The following is a 15,300-nucleotide window of genomic DNA, read 5'->3' as shown; positions in this document are numbered from 1 at the left end:
TTTTCACAGATGAGGGGAAATTGTCCTGGCAAAACGTGTATATTTCACCTGGTAAAACATTTTTTTTGTATTTACTGCTAGTGTCTATACTATACAATGTGGAAGTGTGATCTGGCTGTGCCGGATCTCCTCCTTATGTGCATCTATTCACTCTCACAGAGATAAATTAGAAGACAGCCAGGTGCAATTTTTTAACAGTTTTTATTTGAGTTGTGTCACTACTCTATCTATAAAGGTTGACTGAAACTTTATTTCCACAGTCTTTTGCCTTGTGCCCGTTTGCATACGAGTAATAAAACTCAGAAAGATAATTGCTTTCTTTGAATTCACTTTATTACAGAAAATGCCCACAACATTTAGCACATTATCTTGTAACTATGTTGTGCTCATAGCATGTTGATATGCCTCCCTGGTGGATTTAAATCTTGGAAAACTTGACCACTTGACATTTTAATCAGCCGTGTGTTCCTCTTCCTAGCTCACGCTGTAGGCACTTAAAGGCTGAAGAGGAATACTGCCACATTGTCCATTATTACACCAAACATCTGAGGAAACATTTTTACTTTACTGACATCAGTTTTGCTTCACTTGTGGTAGTTCAAAGATTCATATGGAGATTTGAGACTAAGACTAAATGATATAATTGGTAATTATATATATATAATAATTTTAAACCGCAAAAATGAAATAAATAGTACAGTTCAGATAAATCACATTGCACTCAGGCAAAAGAGCATTCTATGACCACTGACCAGCTGATTGAATAGTTGAAAACTGCCACGTGTTTCCCCACTGCATTTGTCCCCGACATAACCCCCAGTTACAGGGCCAAACGAGTTCGGAGTTAGATTCCTGTCTTTATGAAGTGGGGTCTGCCAGCTAGCCTGGTTACCTTGTAAGTGTTGAGTCCTGGGGAATCAAACCCTGGCGACACACCTTTGTTGTTGAAAAGGTAAAAGTTGAAGAGCTGTCTGTCCTGTGCCTCCAGGGAGACAGAGGCGCTGTTAACCTTAAGCTTGCAAGGGTACGGGCTGTCAAACACCACCCTGAACACCCTGTCCTGCAGGTAATCCAGCCGAAGAGTTCGGTACTTGGACGGCACAGTTGTGTCCACCTGTGGTCCAAATTGCTGCATGACCAGCACCCCGTCTGAGTCCACCTTGACCTCATAGAAAGTCATATTCCTGTAAGTGAAAAAGCCCACATATGGAGCTGGGTTGGGCGGTGGTCTGAGAGTTTGTCGAGCGTCCCTGAAAGCCTTCTCCAGTGCAGGGATGAGATAGCTGTAGGCCTGGCTCACAAGGTTCTGGTTTGCAGGCCGAACCCCAGCCATCAAGACCACCAGTCCCAGTTTAAGCCGTGGCACCAGGGAGAGGGTGGCCGCATAACCGTCCAGGTCGCCGTCCTTCCTCACCACATCATAGCCAAACTGCTCGTTGATCTCCCATGGTGTGCCGGTGGAGTTGGCAAAGTAGCCACTGTGGCATCGGAAGACCGGAGTCAGCATGGTGTTCAGGGTGTCTTGGCGGAGCAGGGTCCCTCGATTTGTGCCCAAAAGAGCCATCATCAGCTTGGCCATGTCCGCTGTTGTGGAATACATCTGGCCTGCAGGTCGGTACCAGCCGAGGTTATAGAGAGGAGCTGGCTGGCCGTTGCTGTACACACCCACAGCCATCTGCCTCTGAATGGCTGGAGTTAGGTTGAAACCAGTGTTCTTCATGCTGAGCCGCTCCAGAACGTTGTCTGACACCCAGCTCTCAAAGTCTGAGCCAGTCACCTTCTGGCCCAAGATGTTGGCCAATAAGGAAAAAGCAACATTGCTGTAGTGGCATCTGAGGAAAAAGACATTGTAATGTCACCGATATTTGTTAAGTTACCTTAGATAAAATACCATAGATACTAATACATCAATCTCCTACCTCCCATTTCCTTTCAGATCATAGAAATGCACAGAAGGTCCGAAGTCACCACAGTAAAAAATAGAGCAAAACAGGAAGGAAACAGAGTCTTACTTGGTGCCTGGATCGGCCACGAGGACATCATCCTGCAACAAATGAAGGGCTGCCTCTGTGTCTCCACTCCAAAGGAGATTAGTTGACCGTAATCTTCTGGGTAACCCTGTGAAAATATTGGAAACCCCTAGTGAGTAAATTAGATTAAGCGTTCATAAACCGCAAAAAAAAGGCCTAAGTGCCACAAAGTAACAGACTGCAAAATCTTTCTTTTCTGACAGTATGTGACAAATTCTAAAAAGTTACAGACTATTTGTTTCTTTATAACAACAACCAGAGATATAAGCTATCATTTTATTGTCATCGCAGTTTTAAAGCTTCACCACCAGGGGGTGCTGCAGCTCCCCCTGGTGGTGAAGCTTTAAAACTGTGCCTATCCATTATTCAGTTACTATGTATTAGAACAGTGCATGCATTTAAACATGCAGAAGTACTTTTAGGCTTTCAATAAACTAGGTGATGAAGAGCTTATGCTAATTGTCAGGTTTATATTACAGAACTACAGATACATCCTGGAGAGTCCCACTGTGTATGCACAGTGCTAGAGATGCTGTTCTGTCAGTACTTTAATGCAGTAAATAGATCACCAGCATGTTGTATGGTTATATAGGCCAAATACTGTTTTTGTTCAACAGGTATGAATTTAAATCTACTGACTCAACATTGTTTTAAAGAAACGGGTTTCGGGTAAATCTACTGGAAGCTTTCATGGCTAGGATGGCAATCAGTCGGTTAGTTGATCTCTTTGGTCAAGACAAATGCTATTCATTCAAGATGTATCCTAATCATTTTATTACTCTGACTTTTAATTTGTCAGCACAATGGTAAATGGACTGCATTTATTTAGCGCTTTTCTAATCTTAGCTACCACTCAAAGTGTTTTGAAGCACAGATGAAACGGCCAATTTTGGGTTCAGTATCTTGCCCAAGGATACTCAGACATGTAAACTGCAGGGGCCAGGGATCTGACCGCTGACCTGCTGATTGGCAGACCAACGCTTTTTTGTACAGACATTCATGGTTCCTGGACAATGATCCCCTGAAATTTCCTTTGCGCCATTATGAGGGTAATTTTCTTTTGTTTCGGAATGAAATGAACACCTATAGGATGGATTGCCACGAATTTTGTTGAATACAATCATGTTTCTTTCAGGATGAATTGTAATAAGTGAGCCAGATAGATTTGTACCCTCAGCAGGGCCTCCACCTCTGCTAATCCTTTCTTGTCATTCTGAGCTGATTAACTCTATGTCTGGACACAGCTCATTGTAAATATAGCTCCTCTCTCTGTTCATGTGAGCCCAGGTTAGCTAAAGTGCCCAGTGGTTGGTAGAGACATGTCCTTATCATAAATCACATAATACAGTCTGCTCTGTTGTGGGGGAATTTGTTTTCGATCATGCTGTAATGAAATTGCATTTGACCAGATGGATGTAATCAGGTTAAACTTTCTTGTTGTTTAATCATGTTGATTTCTTTACAATATAACCTTTGACTGAATGAATCTTGGCCTGACTGCATATGCTAAGGCGTGGTTACCCACCTGGATGTCATCAGACAGTTCTCACCTCTGGCTGGTTAGACTCTTGTCTTAAGAACAAAGTCATGCAATGCACCAAATGAAAGAAACAACCCTGACAGAGGGACAGAGAGCTGCATCACATTGGTGTGCATATTACAAACTAATCTTTGTCTTGTGTACCATGCTCTGAACAGACAATAATGTAAGAGATTTTGTCTTCTTCCTCGTTGTCAGAGTGGGATTACAAAATTGCCACGCCATCTGTTATCCCCATTTGTTCATTTATTCACATTGAGATTGGGGTGACAGTAGCTCAGTCCGTAGGGAGTCAGGTTGGGAACCGGAGGGTCGCAGGTTCAAGTCCCCATACAGACCGAAGTACGGAGTGTGGACTAGTAGCTGGAGAGATGCCAGTTCACCTCCTGGGCACTGCCAAGGTTCCCCCCAACCGTTCAGGGTGTCTGTTCAGCAGTCGAAGCCCACTCACTCTGACATCTCTCCATTAGTGTGTGTATAGGACCTGAGCATATATGTGTGTGTATTTCAGGCCTGTGTGTAGGCTAACAACAGAGTGTAAATTGTAATTGTAAACAAATAGTATACATTAAATTATAAATCAAAGACCATTTTTCTATTGCTATTTTTCATGAATGTAGTAAGGTTGCTTGGTAACTATATTGTAAATGACATTACCATTCTGATAATCCCGCCTGCCAAGCTCTGATTGGTTGACGATTGGTTCTCCACTGGGGGAACACTAGACCTATTGTAATCACTGAACAAATCAGAGCTGGTGTGCTGTTGATTCAGAGGTCTGGAACCAGGCCTTTGATGTTTGTTCCTCTAATGTAGATAAATCAAAGATGGTTGCTATATCATTAAAAAACGTAAAACCCAATCCCAATGTGTTTACCAGAGAGCTGGCTGGCCATCCTGCGCAGGGTGAGTCCAGGAGTGCGGTGGCCAAAGGTCCTGATTGACGAGGACGCTGGTCCCCTACTCTTCCACAGCGGGTCCTTAATGGTGAAGTTGTCTGCGTACTTCTCCAGTGGGTCGTCCAGAGAGTCCACCAGGCCGTCCTCCCACAGCTTGTACAGCATCAGTGTGGGGAAGATCTTAGACAGGCTCGCAATTCTGCCATCACAGTGATTAAAGCGATGCACACATGCATATTCCAATTGATTAAATAAATGTATCCTGCTTTAATAATACATGGCATTCCCAGTACTGCCCATCTGCACAGATCAGATTTAAGCACTTCATTTATTGAGTGGTTCAGTCTCATTGATCATATGATGAAGGTCTAATCCTACTCTAAGCCTCAGATCAGAAAACAATCCAGCAGAAGAATTAGACAGCAGGTTACATCATGTGCTAATGATTATTGTTCTAATGGAGGTGCTATAATAATGGAGCGGCTGCGCAGCTTTTAGGACTGATATTAATAACTATGTGTTTGGCATTACAGCAAAGCACCCTTTAGTCGTATCTCTGTCATAATTTCCTCTCTTCCACACCTGTTGACTGTAAATCTCACCTGTACACTGTGTACTCGTTGGGTGTAGATGAGGAGGGGTCACTTGCGTTTTTCTTGCCAAAGTTTCCATTCCACAGAACCGAGTCATTTAAAACCACGATGGCTGACATGGCTGGCAGCTTGGTGCTGTGAATGCTCGACCTCAGGAGTATATCTATCTGTCAGGAGAAACTTCAGTGAGACTAACTAACTATTTCAAGAATGTCCACATGATAAAACGTTTGAATAAGATATTCACCTTTTCTAAGGCCACCCTCAGCGATGTGATGGGATGTTTGAGGGGCACAGGCTCTGGAAAGAGAGGGCACATCTCCTCTGCTCTCGCTTCTTTTACAACCACTTCTGTAGAAACATGTTGACAGCACTTATCTAGCTGTCACTGTTGTGGATATAAGCAAAGATGCACAGTAAGAGTGTTCTGGCAGGTCCCAGGGACGACAGGAGAACAGTTTGAACTTGATGTTGCAGGGCTTTGAAGAAAAGGTCAAATGTGTCCTAACTAAACATGTACAAAGATATTGATCATTTAAAAAAAAACTCAGCTGTTTGTTGTCAATCCTACAGTCAGATTTAGCCTGTTCCAGGACCGTTTAACCAAGTTTAGCACAAAGACAGGAAGCAGGGGGAGGGGGAACAGCCAGTCTAGCTCAGTCAAAAGTGATAAACCATACTTTCCAATAATTCCAATGCTGTTTATTGTACATGCATTAAACCTTAGCATTAAATATTGCTAACTTAAATCTTGATATTTCCTTGCTAGCATTAGAGCACTCTTGTTTGGTTATCCTTTCTTCATGAATCAATTACATTCCCCTGGAAATGCTCTGCTCATTTGTCCCTCATGTGAGTGGTCAATGCAATAGTTCTATGTAAAAAAAAAAAAATGCCAAGGTTAAAGAAATCCGTTGCAAAATGAACCTAGGGGTTAATAACACATGTGTACCGAGTTGACCGTTCTCTGGGATATGTTTTCATGCTAATCAAATGTGACCAGTTTTAGCGCAAACTGCTAATTAGCTTATAACGCTAGTTGTCGGGGCACTGGTAAAGTAAAAAGTATGTCTGTCAAAAGATTCATTTTTTAAAATCGCGATTAATCGCACAATTTCTAAAGTTAATCACGATTAATTGCATGTTTTATCACATGAATAAAATTGTATTATTTTGCATTTCAGAACTGTTTTTAAGTACATATTAACAATGGAAAGCAAATTTTACCAGTGTATCTTTATTTGGGAATCAAATGAATGCAAAGAAAGTTACTTTATGAACTTGACTTTAAGATTTGTAATTGTTTATTATTTATTTACTGTAAACAAAAGAAAAATGTGTGAATCTGTCATTATTGCACAATTCCTCCAAGTACCTAACCTAACTGAGATGTAACACTAACACTTTGCTTATACAGTACAAACAAAATGGTCCAAAACCAGATGCCACAGCAGGACATTTGTAACTTTCACATTTTTCTAATAAGGAATGTAACAATTCTCCTGGACAGAAAAGGGGGTGGACAATGTCCCAAATGACAAAAACGGTCCAAAAAACTATACAAACAACACAGTCCTAAAACGGTATGCTGATATACATAGTCAATAGTCAATAGTCATAGTCAAAGTGCAGTAACTCCTAAATAATTTTGATTACAGTGATCACCGGTTAATGAGACAGCGTTTGCACTTTGCAGCAGTTCCAGTGTGGCTGCTTTCTCCGTGGAGTACAGGCTGCATATGCGTGAAACTACTGTCCCCCTCGACAACTTTTTAAAAGTAAACTTTCCATTCAGAATCTTATTGGCATCCATTTTGGCATCTCACACTCGCCATCCACTCAAAAAGTAACGTTAGCCTACTACTCTTTGGCCGGCTCGCAAGCCCAAACCAGTGTGTGCAGCGTGCCTGTTTTGTTTCCGGTCTAGCTAAATCCGGTGTGGTGTTGTAGTTTTTATAACGTTACTAGTTGTTGCAACAGCATTTGCAACACACTTCCATGGTATTATAATGAGGGTCCTTACATGTAAACCAAAGCATTGAGAATTTTTAAGTGTACAGACAGTTTATTAAAAAGATAATTTATAAAGACTGTACCGTTTGCATATACAGGCAGGCGCCATCTTGAGAAAACAGTCACGATCAGTTGAACAACAAACACCGTGCATACCAGTAACCAGTAACATAGCTCAAGCACTGCGTTCATCGTTCAATTGATCGTGACTGTTTCGTGACTGTTTCAAACTGGTCACATTCGATTAGCATGAAAACATATCCCAGAAAATGGTTGACTCGGTACAAATGTGTTACTAGGTTCAATTTGCGCCGGATTTGTCCTTTAAGACAAAAGCAGACACACAACGAGCAAGTGCATGACACATCTTCACATAATATAGATGCATGTTTAAGGGATGGTTCACTGGAATTGTGCAAGAAAAAAGTATTGGTAGTGTGTCTCTGTGTGCAGATAGTTCGTCGAGGTTCTGATAGATCTGTCTCTAACTTCTGCCTCAACCTCAAGACAATGGAAGTTCAATACATTTTGTTTATAATGCTCACAACTTAAACATTTTGCAAAGGAGTATTTCTTGGATAGATATATTTGTACTGCTCCTTTAAGGAACAGTAAATGACGAGCATGATTCAAAGAGTCAGCTGAACAGCTATCCAGTTTGATGGGTGGCAAACTCTGCTAGACCTCTTACTGGTATTTAATACATTATTACATTATTACTTATACAGGGCATTATATACTATAGTCTTATATTAGGACAGCATTCTGTAGTCTGTAAAATATCTGTAAGAACAGACATATTACAATGAAGGTGCTAATACCATAAGCCAGCAGTAAACACTAGCTGTAAACCAATCATATTGTGTAGTTCATTAATACACATAAGTGAAGTCCCTGACTGAAAGCCTGCTGCGCTCCCCCTGTGCCCCTCCTCCTGTCTCTAGAGTCTGCTTTAACACCAATGCTAATCCTGCTATTTGCAGCTCTGTGTAATCCTGCTGCAGCTCCCGCAAATGAGCAATTACACCAACGAGGCTGAAGGCCAGTTCCAAAAGTAGTTCCAGGTTGGAAAATTCTATGTGTGTGTGTGTGTGTGTGTTCTTGTGTGTGTGTGTGTGTGTGTGTGTGTGTGTGTGTGTTCTGAGGATGTAAATCTATGTTGGCTTGATAAACCTCACCTGTCTTCAGCTTTGGCATCCTATACTGCCATATGAAGCAGAAGGTCATGACCAAGGAGAGCAGAAAGAAGACAACCATGCCCAGCATGGTCCATTTCACCTTCATCTTGGCTACTGGGTGCTATGGGCAGTAGACACAGTCTAGAAATTGTATGTTAACGTTAGTAAAACACAATGTTTTTCATTTGACAAAGACTATCTTTTTCTGCTGGCAAGTTTAGTTTGCCAGAAAGATAATACATTTCTTTAAAATGCTTTCACAAACAGCAGCAGCAAGACAGATCATTTAGCTTACCAAAGGAGGTAAAACAAGCCTCAGATATCTCTTATCTTTGGGTCATTCTTCAACTTCTGCAAATATCCACAGTTTCATTTCCAGCGAGGTCCACAGGGGAGAAGCCAGTAGGACTGCATAGACTCACTTCTACTGCTTCTGAGCAGTCACTGGCTACAGACCATTACCTACATGCACTTAATCCTGACTGTGATCCCAGGCTCCAGATGAAGGGCTGATTCTGTTCCCACTCTGCCATGACATCATAATCTGCTTGGAGATTCAGCTGCAATGCCAAATGTAAGGAGGACACCTACTAAGCACTCAGTCTCAACAATCAAATCATCTCACATCCTGCAGGGTTAATTCCACACATGCATCACTCATCCACTGCTGGATGCAATTCATCTCCATATGAGAAAGACGGGGGAGATCATGAGTACGGTGGCCGGGAAGTGCAATGCAACATTACAAAGAATGAAACACTTTTACATTTTGGAAAACAAATTTACATTTTGGAAAACAAATTTACATTTTGGAATACAAAATAACATTTTAGAAAACAAATTTACATTTTGGAAAACAAAATAACATTTTCGAAAACAAATTTACGTTTTAGAAAACAAATTTACATTTTGGAAAACAAAATAACATTTTCGAAAACAAATTTACGTTTTAGAAAACAAATTTACATTTTGGAAAACAAAATAACATTTTCGAAAACAAATTTACATTTTCGAAAACAAATTTACATTTTAGAAAACAAATTAACAAGATGCAAAACACTTTTACCAGTCCCGAAACAAATTTACAAATGACAGATTCTTCACGGAAAGGGAATGTACCACATACCGGAAGTGATGAGGTGTTGTTGGTGAGCGCAGTCAATTTGTGTTGTTGTGAGTGAGTATATGGCGTGAATGAAGTTTATGGCGACTTTACGTGTGGTCGGTGTTTGGAGTTTTTATATGACGCGGACCTGACGGAAACATTGGAAAAACAGGGAACGTATCGACGGATCGAAGCTACAGCAGGGGGGCAGCTGAGTCCGTCTGCAGCTGCAGGACCTGGAGCTCACTGCCCATTCCTGGGAGCCAAAACGACACCACGCAGCTGGAGACCCAGGCCGTATTGCTGGGCCCGCTGGAGGGAAGGGAAGCCCGGGAGAATCAGATCCAGGACTGAACGGAGCGGACTGTCACAGCCTGCTGAAGTTTAAATCACAGGTTTCCTAAAGGGAGTCTGGCGGGACTCGGACTGTGGACGACGAAACACGACTTAAAGTCGCAAAAAAATAAATACATGCAGAAATAAATGAATCATTAGTGGGGAGTGAGCCTGGACATTTCAGTCTGTTTAAACTTCACTTTGAAGCAGAACCTCTTAGTTCAGAAGGGTGAAGTTTCCGTTTGCCTCATATCTGTGAACTGATTATAATAAATATTCTTTGTATTAACACATTAATTAGTCTCTTTGTCTTTTGTTTAAAAAAACTAGAACATCGCATGAGATTTTGACGATTTATAGTGATTTTATTTCCGTTAGACCTTTGCCTACATTGACGCGTTGATGCATTAAGGACGGCCCATAGACAGTATATAAGGGAGTGCCTCCCCTGTTCCAAGATGGCGGCTCTATTGACGCATTCGATCCATAACTGCCGTAGTCAAGGCGACATGTATACAAAACCTCATCACTTCCGGTATGTGGTACATTCCCTTTCCGTGAAGAATCTGTCATTTGTAAATTTGTTTCGGGACTGGTAAAAGTGTTTTGCATCTTGTTAATTTGTTTCCGAAAATGTAAATTTTTTTTCTAAAATGTTATTTTGTTTTCCAAAATGTAAATTTGTTTTCTAAAATGTAAATTTGTTTTCGAAAATGTTATTTTGTTTTCCAAAATGTAAATTTGTTTTCTAAAATGTTATTTTGTTTTCCAAAATGTTATTTTGTTTTCCAAAATGTAAATTTGTTTTCTAAAATGTTATTTTGTTTTCCAAAATGTAAATTTGTTTTCCAAAATGTAAATTTGTTTTCTAAAATGTTATTTTGTTTTCCAAAATGTAAATTTGTTTTCCAAAATGTAAATTTGTTTTCTAAAATGTTATTTTGTTTTCCAAAATGTAAATTTGTTTTCTAAAATGTAAATTTGTTTTCGAAAATGTTATTTTGTTTTCCAAAATGTAAATTTGTTTTCTAAAATGTAAATTTGTTTCGAAAAATGTTATTTTGTTTTCCAAAATGTAAATTTGTTTTCTAAAATGTTATTTTGTTTTCCAAAATGTTATTTTGTTTTCCAAAATGTAAATTTGTTTTCTAAAATGTTATTTTGTTTTCCAAAATGTAAATTTTTTTTGTGTATATTTGTTTTTCTAAAATGTTATTTTGTTTTCCAAAATGTAAATTTGTTTTCCAAAATGTAAATTTGTTTTCTAAAATGTTATTTTGTTTTCCAAAATGTAAATTTGTTTTCCAAAATGTAAATTTGTTTTCCAAAATGTAAAAGTGTTTCATTCTTTGTAATGTTGCATTGCACTTCCCGGCCACCGTACATGAGGTCATGTGGAAAGCAAGTATACCAGATATGATGGAGCACAGGTCTGATGGGCGTGTGCAGAGAAAAAGGACTAAATTCCACTCTTTAAATCTCCAAGAACATTTGAAAAAAAAGGTGCTGTAAACTGTATTCTAATAATAAAACCTAGGGGTTAATAACACATGTGTACCGAGTCGACAGTTATAACGCTAGTCATTGGGGCACGGGTAAAGTAAAAAGAAATCACTATTTCTATACCACTAACAAGGTTCAACATAGCACCACACTTCCACGGTAGCATGATGAGGGTCCCTACATGTAAAACGAAGCATTGAGAACATGTAAGTGTACAGACAGTTTATTAAAAAGATAGTTTATAAAGACTGTACTTTTCACGTATACAGGCAGGCACCATCTTGGGAAAACGAACGCTGTGCTACGTGAGCTGAACTATGACTTGGAATCTCCCATGGTCCGTTGTTGCCGGAAGAAAGCACTGAGTGCATAAGAGAAGCACCGAACACAACAGAGACTAGTGCTTCCACAGGATACACACTAAAGAGATGGCAGATTATTCAACCGATGAACCCTTTCTGTTTGATGGACGTCCTTATCTTTTCGAGCCGGACTATACGCATGAAGAGCTGCAGGAGATCCATGAAAGGGCTACAAGAGAGAGAAAGAGAGAGAGCTACCGGTAGTCAATGCTGCTACACAGCCTCGTACATCGGGAAACTGGTGGTGTACCTGTGGACATTGTGAACCTATGAACACCGAAGAGGCGGTCAAACGGAGTGGGGCCTGTTTCTTCGCGACACCCAAGAGACGCAGTGTTTTCTACAGTCTGAAGATTTCCCCTCTCTGATAAACAGGGCTGTACTTGAAACTTTTTTCCATGTCCTGAAAAATTAATTGGAGGCTGTGACCCATACCGGAGGGACCAGATGGACCGTTATCCACTGAATAAGTACACTAGACAAGTTATGTTTTACATTGGTGCGATTATTTCTGATATATTGAGCAAATTGTGTTTGATTTTAGTTTGCATCGCCAGTTGTAAGCCTTGATCATTGATCTGCTTGAATGACCGCAAAAAACCCTCCCCCAGCCAGTGCAGACTTGTGGCTTACTGGGTGGTTCTAGAGTGGGGACTGAAAGGAGAGCGTCTTGGACACAGACAAAGAAGAGTTCTGCCAAGCTGTGTTGTTACAGCTATAAGAAATAAGTACCCCTCCCCCAGCGGAACTTACCAAGGTTTCCAGGAAGCAGAAGAAGTCTCAAGGATTCTATAGCTAATATTTTATGTAAACAGCCTGACTGTTTCATACAGTGCAAATAATGTACATAATGTTCATGTCAACTATTTAAAATAAGAACAATATACAATCACCACAGTTTTTGTCCTTCTCTTTATCCACTGCAAAAACTACACTACTGGTCAAAAGTTTTAGAACACCCCAATTTGTTTTTGTTTTTTATTGAAATTGTAGCAATTCAAGTCCAATGAATAGCTTGAAATGGTACAGCTTACGACAGTGGTCGTAATAAGCAAGTCTCAGTTTCAACTGTAAAGAGAAGACTTGGAGCTGCAGGTTTGATAGGTCAATTTGCAGCAAGAAAGCCATTGCTAAGACGTCAGAATAAGAAAAAGAGGCTTGAAATCTTCGGTTCATCATGCAGGATTTTTGTACGCTATCGAGTAGAGTAGGCTAGTGTTAATTTTGTCACCTATTTTTAATTTAGTCTTAGTCTTAGTCTTGTGCCAAACATTTTTGTTAGTCAAGTTTTAGTCGACTAAAAGTCTCGTCATTTTAGTCTAGTTTTAGTCAAAAGAGAACTCAAGGTATCTTAGTCGAGTTTTAGTCGACTAAAAGTCTCGCCATTTTAGTCAAGTTTTAGTCAAAACATTTTAGTCTTTTTTTTAAATAAATTATTTCTAATTATTTTCGACAAAAACAACCACTGCATTGGAAAAGGATATTTTACAATAAAATAAATGCAGCACGAAACTGGCGAGGCGTATTTCAGTGAACGCAACATATGTGTTGTTTTTCAGACAACGGCAGCTACAGGCTGTCGTACGTCTCGTGTTGGAATCCTACACAGTGAAATAGAGACAAACCTTTACACCGTTTAGCTGTCACCATTGTAACCCTTTTATATACGTCAATGATTGTAACCGTGTTTACTCCAACTGCTAGCTAACGGTAGGCTAACGTTACCTGCTGCCAAGTGTAGTGTTAACTAGCGCCCCATGCAGCGATGATTCGGTTGACTCTAACGTCCGTTTAGGAGCATCAAAATCTGCGTTGCTATTCGGTCCGGTAGATAACGGTCGTTAGGGCACCTGTCGGTGCCGTAGCACCGGGTCTCGGTAACAGCTGAATATTCTATCTCATGATGAAAAAGTAGAGACAATTGTAGACGAAAATGAAGAGAGATTTTATCTTAGTTTTTATTTTATGCAAAACATTTTAGTCTCGTCTTTTTTCGTCAACAATAATGCATGTTAATTTAGTCTTAGTCAGCGTTTTTGGGCATTGGCGCAGTCTCGTCATCGTCTCGTCTTAGTCATGGAAATAAAGGTCGTTGACGAACATATTTAGTCTCGTCTCGTCTGACGAAATTAACACATGGAGGAGGAAGCGTGATGGTCTGGGGCTGTTGGGCTGGATCCAGGGTCGGTGATTTGTACAGAGTGAAAGGCACCCTGAACCAAAACGGCTACCACAGCATTTAGCAGCGCCATGCAGTACCCTCTGGTATGCGCCTAGTTGGTCAGGGGTTCATCCTACAGCAAGATAATGACCCAAAATATAAGTCCAAGCTATGCCAGCTACTACCTTAGGAAAAAAGAACAAGATGGTAAGCTTAAAAACATGGAGTGGCCAGCACAGTCAACCAGACCATTGAGCTGGTTTGGGATGAGCTGGACAGAAAAGTGAAAGCAAAGCAACCTACAAGTGCCACACATTTATGAGAACTTCTGCAACAAAGTTGTGAAGAACTTTCTGAAGAATATTTGATTTCCATTGTAGAAAGAATGCCACGAGTGTGTTCAGCTGTTATATCTGCCAAAGGGGGCTACTTTGATGAGTCAAAAATTTAGAATACATTTTGGTTTATAAATTGATTCCATGATTTCTTTTTTTAACTTAAATTGTTCATTTGTTCTATTCTTTCATTTCAGAGTACAATAAGACATTGAACTGCATGAATTTCAATAAAAACCTGGAAAAATTGGGGTGTTCTAAAACTTTTGACCGGTAGTGTATATACAAAAATATGTTTAGAATGTGATAAGTTACAAAAATGTAGGATTGCTTGAAGCGTGATAGTCTTCGTGACAGCATCTGGCGCTATATTCTCCAATAAATGCCTTTGGCGTGGTGGAGGACGGGGCCTAGGCTAGACATCTTCCATGATGTCTTTTCTGTGAGATGCCTCACTCTGTAGCTAAAACAGAGAGCTCAACACACAGGGTGAAAAGAGGAGCTGCAGCAACATGTAGTACAATAAAAACATTGTTTTTAGAAAATTAAACCATGTAAACCTATTCTGATATAACCTCTCAATACTATTATGTAGGGATGGCTGAAGTGAAACTGATGTTCCGAAGCTTTGCCGAGATCCCGAAGCGCAGATGTTTCGAAACACTGATCCGAAGCGCGATTCAAAACACTGATGTCACGTGACTACGGCTAAATGAAACACCGGAGTGTTTCAACAGGTGGCATGGTCCGCCAAATCAGCGTTTGATTGACAGGGTCGGGAACACACATCGCACATCAGTATTAAAGTGAAGTCAACGCACCTTGACCTCGTGGGTTTTTGTGAGATGAGTTTGATTTTGAGATAGCGGATATTTGGTGATATAGTGACATTCATAGTGCGAGTTGTTTAGTTATATTTAGGCTTACATTTAAATTTACACATTGACTGAGACAGAGAGTATAGACCTACATACAGTGACACATTAATAGATAGATAGATAGATAGATAGATAGATAGATAGATAGATAGATAGATAGATAGATAGATAGATAGATAGGACAGGACAGTTTATGGGAACGTTTTAATGATTGTATCCGTAAAACCCAGATTATACATAATGCTACAGCTGAAGCCACAGTGGAAGTGAAAAAATACCACAACTATGCGTTTTTGCCCAGAACTCATGATCCCCTAACTTACTGGAAAGAGAGAGCAGTAATCTTTCCTCATTTGTATGTCCTTGC

At 40.1% G+C, this 15,300-nt stretch overlaps 1 protein-coding gene across 2 annotated transcripts; it reads right to left on the bottom strand.

Moving 5' to 3' along the window:
- Nucleotides 1-315: 315 nt before the first annotated feature.
- LOC120559447 (putative beta-lactamase-like 1) lies at nucleotides 316-8,746 on the bottom strand. 2 transcript variants are annotated; one of them, XM_039801127.1, is made up of 7 exons: nucleotides 8,549-8,746; nucleotides 8,254-8,394; nucleotides 5,310-5,413; nucleotides 5,072-5,229; nucleotides 4,448-4,668; nucleotides 2,013-2,118; nucleotides 316-1,832 (listed from the first exon to the last, which is right to left on the bottom strand). In XM_039801127.1, the coding sequence occupies exons 2-7, from the start codon at nucleotides 8,357-8,359 to the stop codon at nucleotides 845-847; spliced, it is 1,683 nt and encodes a 560-aa protein (XP_039657061.1). In that variant the 5' UTR covers nucleotides 8,360-8,394; nucleotides 8,549-8,746; the 3' UTR covers nucleotides 316-844. The 2 variants fall into 2 exon arrangements, with proteins under 2 accessions (XP_039657061.1, XP_039657062.1); XM_039801128.1 differs by lacking the exon at nucleotides 8,549-8,746 and having other exon boundaries at nucleotides 5,310-5,450; nucleotides 8,254-8,344.
- Between the last annotated feature and the right edge of the window lie 6,554 nt (nucleotides 8,747-15,300).

The sequence above is a fragment of the Perca fluviatilis genome, chromosome 5, assembly GCF_010015445.1.
Source record: "Perca fluviatilis chromosome 5, GENO_Pfluv_1.0, whole genome shotgun sequence".
In the NCBI taxonomy this organism is placed as follows: Eukaryota; Metazoa; Chordata; class Actinopteri; order Perciformes; family Percidae; genus Perca; species Perca fluviatilis.
Note: the sequence above shows the minus strand (reverse complement) of the source record. Positions and strands in the feature narration are given on the sequence as shown.